The 18,838-nt window shown below is 58.5% G+C and overlaps 1 protein-coding gene and 1 long non-coding RNA gene across 2 annotated transcripts in view; one reads left to right on the top strand and one right to left on the bottom strand.

Moving 5' to 3' along the window:
• Nucleotides 1–16,519, top strand: part of Pxdn (peroxidasin) — a 65,851-nt gene extending 49,332 nt beyond the window's left edge. The window contains 11 exon segments of the mRNA XM_048353474.1: nt 34–190; nt 516–624; nt 1,158–1,315; nt 2,388–2,782; nt 2,784–3,892; nt 8,836–8,970; nt 9,402–9,610; nt 13,673–13,793; nt 14,055–14,184; nt 14,515–14,628; nt 15,852–16,519. Of these exon segments, the coding sequence (XP_048209431.1) occupies nt 34–190; nt 516–624; nt 1,158–1,315; nt 2,388–2,782; nt 2,784–3,892; nt 8,836–8,970; nt 9,402–9,610; nt 13,673–13,793; nt 14,055–14,184; nt 14,515–14,628; nt 15,852–15,980 (2,766 nt within the window). The 3' untranslated portion in view covers nt 15,981–16,519.
• On the bottom strand, nt 16,385–17,149 carry LOC125356762. The gene is made up of 3 exons (XR_007211959.1): nt 17,040–17,149; nt 16,710–16,725; nt 16,385–16,500 (listed from the first exon to the last, which is right to left on the bottom strand). It is a non-coding gene; the product is annotated as an uncharacterized LOC125356762 (long non-coding RNA).
• Nucleotides 17,150–18,838: the final 1,689 nt, after the last annotated feature.

An 18,838-nucleotide genomic window follows, 5' to 3' on the forward strand; every position in this document is an offset into this window, starting at 1 on the left:
GTCTGACTGTGATACTGCTCTGTTTTATGCCAGGATGGGGTCCAGGTGACAGAGAGTGGGAAGTTTCACATCAGCCCCGAAGGCTTCCTGACTATCAATGATGTTGGAACTGCAGATTCGGGTCGCTATGAATGCGTGGCCCGGAACACCATCGGCTACGCCTCAGTTAGCATGGTGCTGAGTGTGACTGGTAAGGGGGGCGTCTGAGGTGCATCCTGAGGGGGGTGAGGAGGAGCGGAGCTGGTGAGGGCTGGACTTCTGGGAGAACACAGATGCTTGAAAGGCCTGTTCGGTGTTCACCACCGGCTGGATCCCAGGGGGAGCTCAGTGCGCCCCCCGACATCCCCTTCCCATCTTTGCATGGGCGCAGACAGAGTGGAGTAGAACTTGTGATGAAGTAACGTAAGCTTTGGTTTGAAAAGCAGGAATCACTTTGGGAGGAAAGCATGGTGTGTGTCTAGATGAAGTCGTGTCTAGGCGTGGCTGAGTGCTGCCCTGTGCTCATGTTTTCCCAGTTCCTGATGTCAGTCGAAATGGTGATCCATTTGTTGCTACCTCTATTGTGGAAGCCATTACCACTGTGGACCGAGCCATAAACTCGACGCGGACACACCTGTTTGACAGGTGAGGGGGGCCTGGGGCCGGCGGGCGCCGGGCTGGGGGTGGCGGGCGCGCAGTCCCGGTTGCCAGGCTTCGCCTGTTTTATCTGATGGAAAGGCTTGCTGCTCATCCTTCAGGCAGCGTGGGCTGTGGCTTCTCTAGGTGCCAGCAGGTCGGATCCTTTCCAAACAGGCTCTGAGCCGTGATCCGCACGCAAACCGTCTTCAGCAGGCTGAACTCATTCTTTCGGCTCCTTGCTGACAGACTGGGGGCAGCGAGGCCTTTTCAGAGCGGCTTTCGGGTTTAGGTGGGCGGTGCTGGCCGTGTTCCTGCTCCGTAGTCGAAACGCGATTCCCGTGGCTCTCTCTTGACGTATTGATGGTTTGTTTTTAGTGTCTGTGGTTCTTGTCTGTCTGTCTGTCGTTCTGTCGCCTTCCGCCCGGGATGAGCCAGGTAGGGGACCCCGTGCTGTCACCGTAGCCGTGGCCTCCCCCTCGCACGGGTCGGCCGGGCCTCCGGTGACTGGTTTCTCGCTCCTTTCCCTCGCCGCCCGCCAGCCGGCCGCGCTCGCCCAACGACCTGCTGGCGCTGTTCCGCTACCCCCGGGACCCCTACACGGTGGGGCAGGCGCGGGCCGGAGAGATCTTCGAGCGGACGCTGCAGCTCATCCAGGACCACGTGCAGCACGGCCTCATGGTCGACCTGAACGGAACAAGTCAGTCCCTGCCCCGCCCTCCTTCCCCTGGGCGCACGCGGAGCGGGCCCCGCACGAGGCGGCTTCCGGGCCCCGCGGCCGTGGGCAGCGTTCCCCTGGGCATCGCGGGTTTCGGTCCTGGTGCGCGTGCGCAGAGCCCCCTCCCCGCCCCAGCAGACCGGCTTCCGGGTCCGGTGGACGCCCGCTGTCGCCCTGGGCATCGCGGGGTTTCGGTCCTGGTGCGCGTGCGCGGAGCTCCCCCTCTCCCACCTCCCACCCCCAATGGCGGCTTCCGGTCCTGGTGGCCGTGCATGGAGCCTCGCCGTTCCCCTGGGCATCGCGGGTTTCGGTCCTGGTGCGCGTGTGCTGAGCTTCCCCTCCCCCCATGGCGGCTTCCGGTTCCGCCGTTCCCCTGTGCATCATGGGTTTCGGTCCTGGTGCGCGTGCGCGGAGCTCCCCCTCTCCCACCTCCCACCCCCAATGGCGACTTCCGGTCCTGGTGCGCGTGCATGGAGCCTCGCCGTTCCCCTGGGCATCGCGGGTTTCGGTCCTGGTGCGCGTGCGCTGAGCTTCCCCTCCCCCCATGGCGGCTTCAGTTCCGGCGGACGCCCGCTGTCCCCCTGTGCATCGGGGTTTCGGTCCTGGTGCGCGTGCGCTGAGCTTCCCCTCCCCCCATGGCGGCTTCCGGTTCCGGTGGACGCCCGCTGTTGCCCTGTGCATCACGGGTTTCGGTCCTGGTGCGCGTGCGCCCAGCTTCCGCCCCCCCCCTTGGCGGCTTCCGGTTCCGCTGTTGCCCTGTGCATCACGGGTTTCGGTCCTGGTGCGCGTGCGCTGAGCTTCCCCTCCCCCCCCCATGGCGGCTTCCGGTTCCGGTGGACACCCGCTGTTGCCCTGTGCATCACGGGTTTCGGTCCTGGTGCGCGTGCGCCCAGCTTCCGCCCCCCCCCCTTGGCGGCTTCCGGTTCCGTTGTTGCCCTGTGCATCACGGGTTTCGGTCCTGGTGCGCGTGCGCTGAGCTTCCCCTCCCTCCCCCCGGCGGCTTCCGGTTCCGGTGGACGCCCCGCCGAGCCCTCGCGTGCCCCGTGCGTTGCAGGTTACCACTACAATGACCTGGTGTCGCCGCCCTACCTGAGCCTCATCGCCAACCTGTCGGGCTGCACGGCGCACCGGCGCGTGAACAACTGCTCCGACATGTGCTTCCACCAGAAGTACCGCACGCACGACGGCACCTGCAACAACCTGCAGCACCCCATGTGGGGCGCCTCGCTGACGGCCTTCGAGCGCCTGCTGAAGGCCGTGTACGAGAACGGCTTCAACACGCCGCGCGGCGTCAACGCCCGGCGCCGCTACCACGGGCACGCGCTGCCCATGCCCCGCCTGGTGTCCACCACGCTGATGGGCTCGGAGGAGGTGACCCCCGACGGGCGGTTCACGCACATGCTCATGCAGTGGGGGCAGTTCCTGGACCACGACTTGGACTCCACCGTGGGTGGCGCTGAGCGAGGCGCGCTTCTCGGACGGGCAGCACTGCAGCGCCGTGTGCACCAACGACCCGCCCTGCTTCTCCATCATGATCCCGCCCCACGACCCGCGGGTGCGCGGCGGGGCCCGCTGCATGTTCTTCGTGCGCTCCAGCCCGGTGTGCGGCAGCGGCATGACGTCCCTGCTCATGAACTCCGTCTACCCCCGGGAGCAGATCAACCAGCTCACCTCCTACATCGACGCCTCCAACGTGTACGGCAGCTCCGACCACGAGGCGCGCGGCATCCGCGACCTGGCCAGCCACCGAGGCCTGCTCCGGCAAGGCATCGTGCAGAGGTCCGGGAAGCCCCTGCTGCCCTTCGCCACGGGGCCTCCCACCGAGTGCATGCGGGATGAGAACGAGAGCCCCATCCCCTGCTTCCTGGCCGGGGACCACCGGGCCAACGAGCAGCTGGGCCTCACCAGCATGCACACGCTGTGGTTCCGCGAGCACAACCGCATCGCGGCCCAGCTGCTCCGGCTGAACCCGCACTGGGACGGCGACACCATCTACCACGAGACCCGCAAGATCGTGGGGGCAGAGATCCAGCACATCACCTACCGTCACTGGCTCCCGAAGGTCCTGGGGGCCGTGGGCATGAAGATGCTCGGGGAGTACCGAGGCTACGACCCCGGCGTCAACGCCGGCATCTTCAACGCCTTCGCCACCGCCGCCTTCAGGTTCGGCCACACGCTGATCAACCCGGTGCTCTACCGGCTGGACGCGAACTTCCAGCCCATTCCGCAGGGCCATATTCCCCTGCACAAGGCCTTCTTCTCCCCCTTCCGGATTGTGAACGAGGGGGGCATCGACCCTCTTCTCAGGGGACTGTTTGGGGTGGCAGGGAAGATGCGCGTGCCCACACAGCTGCTGAACACAGAGCTCACGGAGCGACTGTTCTCCATGGCGCGGACGGTGGCCCTTGACCTCGCCGCCATGAACATCCAGCGGGGCCGAGACCACGGCATCCCACCCTATCACGACTACAGGGTCTACTGCAACCTGTCGGCTGCCCACACCTTCGAGGACCTCAAAAATGAGATCAAGAACCCTGAGATTCGGGAGAAGCTGAAAAGGTGAGTAGTATGCACAGCCTGTGTGTGGTGTCCACTGTCCTGATTGGAAGATCCCTGTGTGTCCAGTGTTCTGTGTGGAAGGCCTGTGTGTCCAGTGTCCTGTGTGGAAGGCCTGTGTGCCCAGTGTCCTGTGTGGAAGATCCCTGTGTGTCCAGTGTCCTGTGTGCACAGTGTCCTGTGTGGAAGATCCCTGTGTTCCCAGTGTCCTGTGTGGAAGGCCTGTGTGCCCAGTGTCCTGTGTGGAAGATCCCTGTGTGTCCAGTGTCCTGTGTGCACAGTGTCCTGTGTGGAAGATCCCTGTGTGCCCAGTGTCCTGTGTGGAAGGCCTGTGTGCCCAGTGTTCTGTGTGGAAGGCCCATGTGTGTCCAGTGTCCTGTGTGGAAGGCCTGTGTGCCCAGTGTCCTGTGTGGAAGGCCTGTGTGTCCAGTGTCCTGTGTGGAAGATCCCCGTGTGTCCAGTGTCCTGTGTGGAAGATCCCTGTGTGTCCAGTGTCCTGTGTGGAAGGCCTGTGTGTCCAGTGTCCTGTGTGGAAGGCCTGTGTGTCCAGTGTCCTGTGTGGAAGGCCTGTGTGTCCAGTGTCCTGTGTGGAAGGCTCATGTGTGTCCAGTGTCCTGTGTGGAAGGCCTGTGTGCCCAGTGTCCTGTGTGGAAGATCCCTGTGTGCCCAGTGTTCTGTGTGGAAGATCCCTGTGTGTCCAGTGTCCTGTGTGGAAGGCCTGTGTGCCCAGTGTCCTGTGTGGAAGATCCCTGTGTGTCCAGTGTCCTGTGTGGAAGGCCCATGTGTGTCCAGTGTCCTGTGTGGAAGGCCTGTGTGCCCAGTGTCCTGTGTGGAAGATCCCTGTGTGCCCAGTGTCCTGTGTGGAAGATCCCTGTGTGTCCAGTGTCCTGTGTGGAAGGCCCATGTGTGTCCAGTGTCCTGTGTGGAAGATCCCTGTGTGTCCAGTGTTCTGTGTGGAAGATCCCTGTGTGCCCAGTGTCCTGTGTGGAAGGCCTGTGTGCCCAGTGTCCTGTGTGGAAGGCCTGTGTGTCCAGTGTCCTGTGTGTCCAGTGTCCTGTGTGCCCAGTGTCCTGTGTGGAAGGCCTGTGTGTCCAGTGTCCTGTGTGTCCAGTGTCCTGTGTGCCCAGTGTCCTGTGTGGAAGGCCCATGTGTGCCCAGTGTCCTGTGTGGAAGGCCTGTGTGCCCAGTGTCCTGTGTGGAAGATCCCTGTGTGCCCAGTGTCCTGTGTGGAAGGCCTGTGTGTCCGGTGTCCTGTGTGGAAGATCCCCGTGTGTCCAGTGTCCTGTGTGGAAGGCCTGTGTGCCCAGTGTCCTGTGTGGAAGGCCTGTGTGCCCAGTGTCCTGTGTGGAAGATCCCTGTGTGCCCAGTGTCCTGTGTGGAAGGCCTGTGTGTGCCCAGTGTCCTGTGTGGAAGGCCTGTGTGCCCAGTGTCCTGTGTGGAAGATCCCTGTGTGTCCAGTGTTCTGTGTGGAAGATCCCTGTGTGTCCAGTGTCCTGTGTGGAAGATCCCTGTGTGCCCAGTGTCCTGTGTGGAAGGCCCATGTGTGCCCAGTGTTCTGTGTGGAAGATCCCTGTGTGTCCAGTGTCCTGTGTGGAAGGCTTCCTGTGTGCCCAGTGTCCTGTGTGGAAGATCCCTGTGTGTCCAGTGTCCTGTGTGGAAGGCCCATGTGTGCCCAGTGTCCTGTGTGGAAGATCCCTGTGTGTCCAGTGTCCTGTGTGGAAGGCCCATGTGTGCCCAGTGTCCTGTGTGGAAGATCCCTGTGTGTCCAGTGTCCTGTGTGGAAGGCCCATATGTGCCCAGTGTTCTGTGTGGAAGATCCCTGTGTGTCCAGTGTCCTGTGTGGAAGATCCCTGTGTGCCCAGTGTTCTGTGTGGAAGATCCCTGTGTGCCCAGTGTCCTGTGTGGAAGATCCCTGTGTGCCCAGTGTCCTGTGTGGAAGATCCCTGTGTGTCCAGTGTCCTGTGTGGAAGGCCCATATGTGCCCAGTGTTCTGTGTGGAAGATCCCTGTGTGCCCAGTGTCCTGTGTGGAAGATCCCTGTGTGCCCAGTGTCCTGTGTGGAAGGCCTGTGTGTCCAGTGTCCTGTGTGGAAGATCCCTGTGTGCCCAGTGTCCTGTGTGGAAGGCCTGTGTGCCCAGTGTCCTGTGTGGAAGATCCCTGTGTGCCCAGTGTTCTCTGTGGAAGGCCCATGTGTGCCCAGTGTCCTGTGTGGAAGGCCTGTGTGTCCAGTGTCCTGTGTGGAAGGCCTGTGTGTCCAGTGTCCTGTGTGCCCAGTGTCCTGTGTGCCCAGTGTCCTGTGTGGAAGGCTTCCTGTGTGCCCAGTGTCCTGTGTGGAAGGCCTGTGTGTCCAGTGTCCTGTGTGGAAGGCCTGTGTGTCCAGTGTCCTGTGTGGAAGGCTTCCTGTGTGTCCAGTGTCCTGTCTGGAAGGCCCCGTGTGCCAGTGTCCTGGACTGTAGCTGTGTTGCTGGGTGTGAACCAGGTGGGATCAGCCTTGCCCACCAGACTCACTCTCATCTGCTCAGAAGGCTCTGTGAGCCAGGAAGTTTTTGGTGAAGATGAGAGTTGTGAATGCCTGGCTTTGGTTCGAATGGGCAGAGAAGCAGTTTGCTCTTAAGCAGGGTGTGGTTGGCCCTGTGTTTGGGGGGAGGCCTCTCCTAGGTGCCGGGCCTGGCAGGTCAGCCTAGATGGCCAGCTCTTAGACCCTCCATGGAGAGGACGCTGCCCCCTGAGAAGAGAAGAACGGGCCGCCAGCAGAGCGCGCAGAAACTGCGCCAGCCCGGCGTGGGGCTCTGAGACTCTGCTGTCCCGGGCATGGGGCCCGGTCTGGCTGTGAGCGGAGTGCCTCATCCGCAGCCAGGTTGCTTCCTACACCTTCCGTCACGTTGTAAGACCAATGAGGCCTCCAGGTCTCTAGTACAGGAGGTGACCACCAGTGCCCTTTGTCCTTTGCTCCCTCACTTTATTTCAGGTTGCTTGTGGCACTGTTTACATGCATCCTGTCTTACAGAAATAAGAATAATTACTCATCCATTCTCCCTTTATGATTCTCCTGGTCTTGGATCTATGGGCCAGGGAAAGGCCATTTTACATGTAAGATCTGCTAATTTCCACTTAACCCTTTAAAGAAAGATCATAACTGTCCTTGTGATCTTCAACTGTGTTCCCTCGTGACTTTGCCCTCATGACCTCATTGGTGTTCCCTGTGCCGTGTCCTTTGTGACCTTGCTCCTGACCTCACCCTCATGACCTCACCCGTGCCCCCTCTGCAGCTCAGTGCAAGTCCCCACACTGGTCAGACCCAGAGCCTCAGGATTCTTCCTTGTGGTTTGTTGTGAATTCCATCCCGAGGCCTCTAGGGCTCGTGGAGATCACGGAATTGGAATCCAGACGCAGTGAGAGTTCATCTCCACACGCGCAGCGTGGGTTTTTCCCAGAGTGCCTTAGCCGGGATGTATGCCGACTAGTTTTTATAAACGTCCTGGCTCTGTTCTTATACAGACTGCCATAGGTCATAGGTCAGTCAGCTAGTCTTTCGTCCTTGCTAAACCGTTTCAGAATGCAGCCTGGGCTACTTGCTTGTGAGGCGGAGAGGGATAGCTAGTCATGCATCTGTTCTATCACCCCACGGCCGGCAGTGGAGAAGAAGCCCAGTACCGTATGCAGCGGTTCCCAACAGACCTGGGGAACGGCCAGCCGTCTTCTGCACTGGCTGGCAGCTGGGTGAAGTTCTGCATTTCCACACAGCTGGGCTGCTCCTGCTCTGTGCCGCCTGTAGCCTGGCTTGCAGTGTCTGGTCTGGTGTGAGGAGGCCCCTAGGGTACCCTGGAGGCTCTTTCCCATAGCAGATCCTTCCAGCCCGCGAATCCCCGGGGAGTGGGAGACAGAAAGATGACAGAAGGGGAGGTGTGGGGCATACACTCCGACTCTGGCAGGCGACTCCCGGTGATATCTTGTCAGTGGAAGGAACAATTGGCAGTTGCCAAGCTTAGAAGAACATGAGTAGTTGGGGCTTCCTCCATGGAGTAGATGCCAACTTACAAAACAAAATGTTCAACTTGTGAGATGACTGTCCCGCGTAACAGACCCCAAGCGATCCTGCCCATCTGTTCCCGAGCCTGGAGGGAAAGGCGGCGCTCCGTTTTCTCAGTTCTCTTAGCTTTCAGTGTGCATGCATCTTGGATAGTCGTGTGACGAAAAGTAGGAAAAAGACTGAAGTATGATGAGTTGGTCCTTTTGTGTCTCTTTTGTTCTGTTGGCAGTACTGGCAAGGGCTTGAACTCAAGACCACTGTGCCACACCCCTAACCCTTTTTGTGCTGGTTAGTTTTGAGGTAGAGTCTCAACATCTTGCTCATGCTGGACTCAATTGAACCTGGGGCCCAGAGTTTTCTTTTGAGATGGAGTCTCACACAGCTCTTTGCTTGGCTGCCCTTGAACTGTAATCTTTCTGGTAATGGCCTCCCGGGTCGTGCAGATGGCAAGAGCGGTGAGCCCCTGTTCTGAGCTGAGCCACAGGTACATGAAAACAAAGATGACTAGTATAGCCAGCACCAGTGCTCACACCCATACGAGGCAAGCCCTCTTGCCACTAGGCCATGTCCCCAGCCGCTCACAGCTGTAATAGAGAAACTTAGGAGGCCGAGATTTGAGTATTGTGGCTCAAAGCCAGCCTTGGCAGGAAAGTCTGAGACTTTATCTCAAATTAAATACCCAGAAGCTAGAAGTAGAGCTGTGGCTCAAGTGGTAGAGTGCCAACCTTGAGCACAAGAGTTCAGGGCCGTGCCCAGTCCCTTTCAAGTCCTAGCACCAACACACACACACACACACACACACACACACACACACACACTAAAAAGAGGTGCAATCTACATACATAACATGAAGTCTTTTCCTTGCCTCCATTTTTGTATCAGATGCCAAACGGATGTCTGTGCTGCTTTCACCCTAGGCTCTATGGCTCCACACTCAACATCGATCTGTTCCCAGCCCTCATGGTGGAAGATGTGGTTCCTGGCAGCCTCCTGGGGCCCACCCTGCTGTGCCTGCTCAGCACACAGTTCCGGCGTCTGCGGGATGGGGACCGGTAGGCACCAGCACACGGCAGGGTCTGCCTGCCCCCACCTTTCCCGGGCCTTGGGGTCCAGGAGGGGGAAGAGGCCCCTTCTCTCCTAGTCCTGTCTGCAGCCGCACATCCAGGCCTCGGGTGTGTGCATCCTGCATGCTGAGGCTGCAGCTGAATGTCCAGATCCCAGCCAGCGAGAAGCCCCTGTCTTCTGTAGCTGGAACTCTGTGAGACAGCCTCATTTTTGGCCAGTGACCATGTGCGGGAAGGTGGCCTCACCTGCCCGAGAACCTGGACAGGTGGCCCCTTGCAGGGAGAGCAGCCTCTCCTGTCTGCGCGTCTTCCTTTTCCTCTCCTTGGGTGGGAGGTTGAGCCAGATGAGTCTTCCAGTCGGGGAGGAGGTTCCTGCCTTGGCTCCGGGGGACTGAGTTGCTCCCCGTTCTGGCGTGCAGGCTGTGGTACGAAAACCCGGGGGTGTTCTCCCCGGCTCAGCTGACGCAGATCAAGCAGGCGTCCCTGGCCAGGATCCTGTGTGACAACTCGGACAACATCACCCACGTGCAGGCGGACGTGTTTCGGGTGGCGGAGTTCCCTCATGGCTACGGCAGCTGCCGGGACATTCCCCGAGTGGACCTCCGGCTGTGGCAGGACTGCTGCGAAGGTACGTGGCGCCCACTGTCTCCTGCAGGGGTGGCACCAGCCTTCCCGGTGGTATGCTCACGCCGTCGAGTGCCTCCGTGACGGAGCTGTTACATGTGTAACTCTGAGAGTTATGTATTTGATCGCCACAGGCGTGCAACAGCAGGCACTTCCCGGGGCCTGGGTGGGGTGGGCAGGCACACCGGGGCCTGTGGATGGGATCAGGAGGCCAGATGCCCGGCCAGTGCACACAGCCATGTGGCTGTTTCTCTCTGTTGAAGTAGACGGCACTGCACTGTAGAGTAACGATAGGAGGCATGGTGTGTACAGTCACGGTCTGAGCTAGCAGCGTGGCGTCTTGTTGTCATGGCTCTACGCTGCCTGACGGGCAGCCCAGGCGTTCCTTTGTGTCAGCCTCACTGGAGACCCTGGTGCTAATATGCTGCTGGACACGAGGCCCCCAGGTAGTCAGGACAGCTAAAAGAGTCTGCAAGGAACTCCAACCTTCCTGTTTTTTCTTTAAAACCTCAATAAATACAAGTACAAATAAAAAGATGAAAAACAAAAATATCAAAAAAGCATATCAACTATATCTAGTTACCTTTTAGATGGTTTATTCTGGGTGTTCCAGTTATCTGTATCCAAAGCGTCAGAGTGCTCTGTGGGTACCGGGATCCCGGCTGTCAGGGTTCGAGGCCTGATAAAGAGGGCACTCGAGTGCCATCCTGGCCCATCTGGGATACCTGCTCTCCCGTCCCGACAGCCCTGCCCGTGTGGCTGCCACCCTAACGCTCCACCCACCATGCCGCCACCCACTGGCTGCAGCTACCAGCTTGCGGTGGCCACTGACCAACTTGGCATTCCTAAGTCTCTGTCATGGTTAACCTCTGATTCTGGCTTCCAATTCGTGCACAATTTTGGCTTTTTTCAAACTATGATTACAGCTTGTAGATATTAAGCTAGGAAACATTTAGAACCCAATTCGTGTGACCTGCTGTTTGTGGCAAACTAATGTTTCAGGAAGATGGGGGAGGTCCTGGTCACACAGCACAGAGGGGCCCCGCTGGCCCCGCTTGGCCCACCTGTGTCCCCTGGAGAAGGGGTTCAACAAGAAATGCCCAGAATTCAGACACTACCTTCTCCTCCATCTCATTTACCCAAAAGTAGCCGCACAGGATGATTAGCAAATGTTGCAATCTGGATTGAGTATTAGATTTGTTTTTTTTGTTTGTTTGTTTGTTTTTTTGCCAGTCCTGGGGCGTGGACTCAGGGCCTGAGCACTGTCCCTGGCTTCTTTTTGCTCAAGGCTAGCACTCTGCCACTTGAGCCACAGTGCCACTTCTGGCCATTTTCTGTATATGTGGTGCTGGGGAATCGAACCCAGGGCCTCATGTATATGAGGCAGGCACTCTTGCCACTAGGCCATATCCCCAGCCCCTAGATTTGTTTTTAACACCTTCAATGGGAGGGAAGGAGGGAGGGAAGGAAGGGGAGAGAGAAAGATTGTGCGACAGTGCGCAAACTTGCACACAGGCACACGTGAAGTGTGTCTCCGGTCTGATGCACATGCAGTCCAAGAGAATAAACATTAAAATGTAAAATTGCTCTTGCTGTGTACCCAGTGTTCAGAAGCCCCTACTCCCTTGTGAACCATGTTGGGGGGGGGGGGGGGAGCAGCATCTGGCTTACCGTGCTTTTGTTTTAGATTCTCACTGGCTACAGTGTTGGTGCTTTTTCCTCAGCCTGGCAACTTAGTTCATTCAATGCTTGGAGAAAACTGGGGGAAAGCCATTCCTCTCATTCTCAGATACAAGCTCTCATTTTCCAGTCATTTTAACAGGTCCCACAGCTGCTTAGAGGAACGTGGCCAGGTTTTGTGCTCCATGGCTAAGAAAGTCCACAGGTCTGGGAGGAGTACCCCACTATGGGCAGGGCAGGGGGGTTCCTCGCTCTCTGACTCATCCCTGGGTAGGGGGGGTCATCCTTACCCTCTGCTTGGTCCTTGAGGGGGCAGGCAATCTCTGCTTTGGCCCTGGGTGGGGGGCGGTCCTCACTCTCTGCTTTGGCCCTGGGTGGGGGGGTGGTCCTCACTCTTTGCCTTGGCCCTGGGGACAGGGGTTCCTTTGCCTTGGCTCAGGGTAAGGGGGCAATCCTTGCTCTCTCCGTGGCCTGGGGAGGGGGAGGTTTCCTAACTCTCTGCATTGGCTCTGGGTAGGGCAATCCTCACCCTGTGCCTTGGCCCGGGGCAGGGGCGGGGGCCCTCAAACCTTGATCTTCCTCCCTGAGCCACTTGGCTTGTGGATTGAGGAGGTGGGACCTCACTGACTTTTTGCCACTCTTGGTAGTTCCTCTTGGCCAGAAAAGGAATTTAAACCTGTTGACTGGGAAACATGCCCCTATGTCCACTCAGCACCGCTGCACACCCTGCATACACGCGTGTACATGTGCCTATAGGGATATGCCAGATACACAAGCACGCGGCACCACTGCATGTGCTGCACACGTGTCCCTGTGTACACATAGCACACACCACTGCCCTAGGCCATGCATGCAATGTGCACATCTCCATATGCACACCTCTGTTACACACCGTGCATGCACACATGCACCCACAGTCTTGACGTCATTGCAGTGATATCTGAGGTACTGCAAAGAACTCCTGTACTTCACCAGTGACTAACATTTTACTCGATCTTTTACCTTTCTATGTGTATGTCCATGTCTGTGTTTTTGTATCTGTATAATCATGTGTATAAGATGCATTTTTTAAAAGTAATCCGGGATGTTCTAGGATTGTGTTCAAAACTGTTTAATTTTGCACTAATAAATTCTGTTCTCTAATTTGTCGGTCTTGTTCAGATTGTGCCATTGACTCCAATCTCCTGAACACTAGTGTGTACCACAGTACCAAATTCCCTCCTGATTCTTGCTTTGTATCCGCCCACCGGTCCTTCTGCTTCCTAACCAGAAGAGTTCCCGTCTGCCTTGACCTTCTTCCCGTTTGTAGCATTCCCCTCCATGTGGGTTCGTTGGACAGGATAGGCAGACCATGTCTGTGTGTCGGTGCAGAGCTCTCAACTCTGGCTGCTAAGCACCACCCACATTGGCAGACTTGCCATGCCCAGGGCCAGGCAGGGCCCACCAGAGCCCACACTCGGCCCAGCAGTCACCCTCAGGGTGTAGAAAGCCTTCTGGGAGGAGGCTCCATCAGGTCTGCGGCCAAGGGCACAGGGTGGGAGGGACCAGGACGCTGTGGGTGTCCTGTGTCCCAGGAGCCATGTCCGGAGCTCTGAGAAGAGGGAGCCGAGTGAATTGCACTTGGTCACCTAGGCTGAAGTCTGAGGTCAGATAATTTGCTGCTAAATAGAAAGGGACTTGTTGCTCAGTTGTGTTATATGGACAAAAATGAAGCCTTGATTTGAATCCAGACAGGGCACGTTTCCTGCCCTGGATAGTTGAGTCTGCTTTGTCCTCACTGGTTTCTTGGTTTCTGGCCATAGAGGCATGCTGAGATTTAGAATTTTGAAAAGGGCTTTATTTGGCTTCTGCCTTCATTTTTTGCCTGGGTGTTCCTGGAGGAAAAGTAGACACAGGGCAGCTGTAACCTGACCAGCCGTGACTTTGAGGACAAGGGGGGTGAGGCCAGGTGAGACCCAGCTCTGGCCTCCCCACTCCTAGGGCGTGGAGAGCCCTTGGCCACAGTGGAGATGCCGTGGGACCCTGGGCTTGATGCCAGCGGTTGGGATAAGGGGCAGAGTGCCTCCTGGCACTCAACCTGGGATGTGGGCAGACTCAGATGGGCCAGGCAAGGCCTTCTTTCTATGTGTGCTGTGGGGTCGAGGCATATACATACATATGGCAGGATGGTGGGGTGGGCGTTTGAGATGCCGAGGGCTGGTCTGTCCACATGGTGCTGCTGGAGGACCTGGGTTCAGGACCAGATCAGCCAGCTAGATAATAGGCTCCACCAGGACCCTCAGCCTCTGCCTGTCTTCTAGATGTTTCAGTTGCCCTTTGACAAGGTGTGCTTACTTTCTCCTAAAGTCAGAGCAACTGACGCTAGCGCACCTTTGCCTTTCTCCAGACTGCAGGACCAGGGGGCAGTTCAATGCATTCTCCTATCACTTCCGGGGCAAGCGGTCTCTGGATTTCAGCTACCAGGAGGATGAGCCCTCTGGGAGAGCAAGACCGCAGAAGGGGCTGAGGTGAGTCTGGGTGCAGTTGTGGAGAGCAGTCTCCTCCCCCACCCTCCACTCCCGTGTCTGGTAGAAGCTTTCTTCGTCACTCCGTGCTCCTGGCTCAGGTAGGCCGTACTCAGCGGGGATGGCACCCAGTGTGGAGGGACTGGTCTGTGCTCTGTGTCCTCCTTGGTTGTGCTGGACGCTGGGAGCCCTGCAGAAGGCCCCCTGGAGCCTGTAGGTGAACGTGAGGAGACCACTCACCATTCCTCTCCTCCTTCCCCTCAGTGGAAAGCATGACACTCCCAGCAATGCCACCATGGCAGCTTCCTTCGAGCACGCAGAAGGAGCAGTGACAAACGACTTCAAGGAATTTGTCCAGGAGATGCAGAAGACGATTACAGACCTCAGGAGACAGGTACCGGCTGTGGCCCTTGTTCCCTGTGAGTCTGTCCACAGCAGAGCTTGTGGTCAGGGCACTGCAAGGTCTTGGTGTCGGGGCGATGGATGCAGGTGAGGCTGTGTCCCACGGGGGTGGGGTGGGGGATTCTGTAGCGATTCCTGCCGCCTGCCACGGTGCTCTGAGGTCCCAGTGGGTGCTGCCCGGGGACCTCTTCCAGGTTAGACCCCACCTGTCCAATCAGTAAACCTCCAGGTCCCAGCCATTGCTCACTTGGGGCAGGGGTGTTTTTTACAAGAGCTTCAGGGTGGCTCGGAGGCAACCAGGATGTGTTGTGCCTTGTTGCAGATCAACATGCTGGAGTCTCGACTTAGCACCACACAGTGTGTGGACACCAACGGCGAATCCCATGCCAACAGTGCAAAGTGGAAAAAAGATGCGTGCACCACTTGTGAGTGCAGAGTGAGTACAGACCCGCGTTGGTGCCCGTGTCTCTCTTGGGAGAGGGTGGCTGCCTCCGAGCTGGCCTCTGTCCTACTCCTTTCCCACGGAGCCCCCTAGACCTGCAGGAAGGTGCTGCGTGCGCAGGCCCTGGGCCTAGCTTCCCCCGACTGAGGGCCAAGCAAGCCGGGCACCTACGCAGCCACTGGGAAGGTACATGCGCACTACAGCCACCAGCGTGCCACAGTACCAGCGAGGCATTTCCCTGCCCTCATGGCCAGCCCTGGCCTGGGCGTCACCCGCACGCAGGAGGGAACATGGTCCTCTCGGGCAGGAAGTGGATGGGTGGGCAAGTGGAGGTAGGATGGGGCGCTGCCCGTGAGCAGGGGCGTGGGCTGCAGCCCACGGGAGAGTTCTAGAAGCTGGCCACTAAGGCTTTGAGGACGTGGTTGGTGTAGGGCAGTGGGCACCAGCAGGGGCCGGTGTGAGCCTTTCTCATGGACGTTGTGGGTCCCCGGCATCCCTGGGCTGGAATGTGAGTGACTTCTCTGTGAGGCTTTGCAGGAGGGCTGGGGGAGATAGACCACGGCACAGGAGGGCCATGGGTCAGCATAGACCACGGGACAGGAGAGCTGTGTGTCAGCATAGACCACGGGACAGGAGAGCCATGGGTCAGCATAGACCACGGGACAGGAGAGCCATGGGTCAGCATAGACCACGGGACAGGAGAGCCATGGGTCAGCATAGACCACGGGACAGGAGAGCCATGGGTCAGCATAGACCACGGGACAGGAGGGCCATGGGTCAGCATAGACCACGGGACAGGAGGGCCATGGGTCAGCATAGACCACGGGACAGGAGGGCCGTGTGTCAGCATAGACCACGGGACAGGAGGGCCACGGGTCAGCATAGACCACGGCACAGGAGGGCCACGGGTCAGCATAGACCACGGCACAGGAGGGCCACGGGTCAGCATAGACCACGGGACAGGAGGGCCACGGGTCAGCATAGACCACAGGACAGGAGGGCCATGGGTCAGCATAGACCACGGCACAGGAGGGCCATGGGTCAGCATAGACCACAGGACAGGAGAGCTGTGTGTCAGCATAGACCACGGGACAGGAGGGCCACGGGTCAGCATAGACCACGGCACAGGAGGGCCATGGGTCAGCATAGACCACGGCACAGGAGAGCTGTGTCCCATGGGGGCTGTGGGAATGACAGGCCTGTCTCTCTCCTTCTAGGATGGGCAGGTCACCTGCTTTGTGGAAGCCTGCCCGCCTGCCCCCTGTCCTGAGCCCTCACGGGTGGAAGGAGCCTGTTGTCCGGTCTGCGTGAAGGAACCTCAGGAGAGAAGCCCCAGGGTCTCCTAGGCCGGAGCCCCTTGAGCTGGGCTGTGGACTCCTCGTGAGGTCAGACCAGGACCCAGGAGCTGCGGACCCCAGGAGAAGCCCAGACCCCAGACGTTCAGAACCGCAGTCCTGCCGCCTCCCTGCAGCACGGCTGCTTGGGACCCACCTTTGCAGAAGCAGACAGCAGACAGGCAGGGGCGCAGGCTGTCTTCACTTCATGTTAGACTTCTCAGGATTTTATTTAATTCTTTTAAAATGAAAACATTGGTGCTACTGTAAAATTGCACAGTTCAGTCATTTGGGTTCCTAAATTGATTCTGCCTAAAAGTGCCGTTTTTTTCTAAGTAAGGCAGCATACCTCTGAAGTCTTCTCTGCCTGGTTCCGAGGCCCAGAGTCTCTGACAGGTGAGGCCTGGGTGGCAGCTTGTCGGCAGGGAGGCTCGAGATCTGGGTGACCTCGCAGCTACATGTACAAAGGGAGTCCTTGTTTGCCAAAGGGACACATATCTGCAGGAGTACTGAGGCGCCCGCTCCATCCTGCCTGCCCGCCTGCCTGCCCGCCTGTCCACCCGCCTGCCTGCCCGCCTGCCTGCCCGCCTGTCCACCCGCCTGCCTGCCTGTCCACCCACCTGCCTGCCTGCCCGCCCCGCCCGCCAGTCTACCCACCCGCCCGCCCGCCTGTCTACCCACCCAACCACCTGCCCGTCTGACTGCCTGTCTACCCACCCGCCTGCCCGCCTGTCTACCCACCCACCTGCCCGCCTGCCTGCCTGCCTGCCCGCCCGCCCACCTGCCTGTCTACCCACCCACCCCCCCTGCCTGCCTGCCCGCCCGCCCGCCCGCCCGCCCGCCTGTCTACCCACCCACCCGCCTGCCTGCCTGCCCGCCCGCCCGCCCACCTGCCTGTCCTCCCGGCTGCCCGCCCGCCTGCCCGCCCGTCTACCCACCCCCCCTGCCTGCCTGCCCTCCCACCCACCTGCCTGCCTGCCTGCCCTCCCGGCTGCCCGCCCGCCTGCCCGCCCGTCTACCCACCCCCCTGCCTGCCTGCCCTCCCGGCTGCCCGCTCACCTGCCCACCCACCCACCTGCCTGCCGCCTTCCCCTGAGGGCCTAACCTCAGCTCGCCAGCATCTACCCATGACACCACCGGCCAGGCCTGTGACTTTGCGTGTAACCTCTCAGCTTTCCAGCATGTGTACACATGATGCCGTAACCGGCCGTTAGGATGTCTTTGTCTCACCTGGGTTTGGAAGGGGCTTGGTTCCAGCCGGTGCATGCACACACGGCCTTGCTGTGAACCAGACTCTTCCGTCCACCCTGCATCTGAAGACCTCAGAAGAACGCAGGCACTGGCAGGATGGTCCCAGATGGAGCAAGACCCGTTTTCCTGACCCTTCTGATGGGAGACAGGTGGGCGGGCCAGACTTGAACGTGGGGAAGTCTAACTTCACGTTGCTGAAAACCAAATTCCTGTACCTCATGTGTGCTTTTTCAATGCTTGATGTTTTATAAAAATTGCCCATTTTTTAGGTGTTAGATATGGCACAAAATTACTGAATTCTATGCAATTTTTTTTAAATTCAGCAGTGAGCAACTCTCATACCTCATAGCCTCATTCTAACTGGCCAGAGCTTTCCATGTGTTCTCCAGACAGAGCGGCCCCCGGGAGGGCGGAGGGCATCCCCTGAGCACTTGCCTGTCCCGGTGCGCGCCGGGCCCGGCCCCTGCCCGGGGGCTTCCCCACCCCCTGCCTCCGGGAGCGGGAGGCGGCGTGCCTCGCCCACGCCCAGCCGCCGTCCTCCCCTCCGGGCGGCTGCCCGCTCCCGCACTGCTTGTGCAGAGACGGTTCTCTCGTTCTGCCCTCCTCTTGTAGGCGACAGACGGAAGCAGCTTGAGGTGTCTGGGTATGGCACTTCCAAAAGAGTAAACCAGGTTTCTTGATGGGGGTCCCCGTGAAATGGGGAGCTTGTGAGTCCGTCTGAGACGTAGTAGTGATGGAACTGCTCAGGTGTAGAAGCGGGCGCGGGGCCGGCCTCCCGTGGGCCTGGGCCTTGGCACTGGAGTGCGGCCGAGGCCAGGTGGCTGGGGAGGGAGTTGAGTCTTTAAACCAGTGGAGGGAGGCTGGCTGTGATTTGTAACTCAAGCCACAATGTCTGCAGAATGACTAGTTTATCTTCTATCTTCATTACCCAAGACAGTGGGCAGCTCCTGGGCGAACTCCATAGCCACCGTGGGACACTGTTGGGAGATGAAGGCCCTGTATATATTTATTTACTTTCTAACTGTGGCCAGTGGCCTGATGCCGATGTTATGTTCATTATATTCAGTAATTACCAAAGACTTGTTTGCACTTTGTAGCGACGCCTTTCAGTTCAAATAAAAGGGCCACATTTCAAGTGGAGAATACCTGCCTGCCTGCCTTCCTTTCTTCTCTCCTTCCTTCTCTCTCCCTCTTTCTCACTTTCATTTATTTTGCCTTGCAATGATAAGGCTTCAGTTTTTTTCACCAGGCGACATTCAAGCAAGGCAAGAGAAAGAAGTAGGCCCTTGGATAGGTCCCCAGGAGCTGTACTAGTCAGTGAGTATTCCATTTGAAAACATGAAAAGGAGAGTGAGCAGGTTAGTTACAATGGGACTGATGGGTTTCTTCTTCTTTTTCTTCTTTTTTTGGTCGTGAGGCCTGAACTCTGGGCCTGGGTGTTGTCCCTGAGCTCTTCAGCTCAAGGCTAGCACTCTGTCACTTCAGCCACCGCGCCACTTCCAGTTTTCTGGTCGTTAATTGAAGATAAGAGTCTTATGGCCTTTCCTACCCTGGCTGACTTTGAACTGCAATCGTCAGATCTCGGGGGGAGGAGCTAGGATTAGAGGTGTGAGTCCCCA

The sequence above is a fragment of the Perognathus longimembris genome, chromosome 8 (assembly GCF_023159225.1).
Source record: "Perognathus longimembris pacificus isolate PPM17 chromosome 8, ASM2315922v1, whole genome shotgun sequence".
Classification (NCBI taxonomy): Eukaryota; Metazoa; Chordata; class Mammalia; order Rodentia; family Heteromyidae; genus Perognathus; species Perognathus longimembris.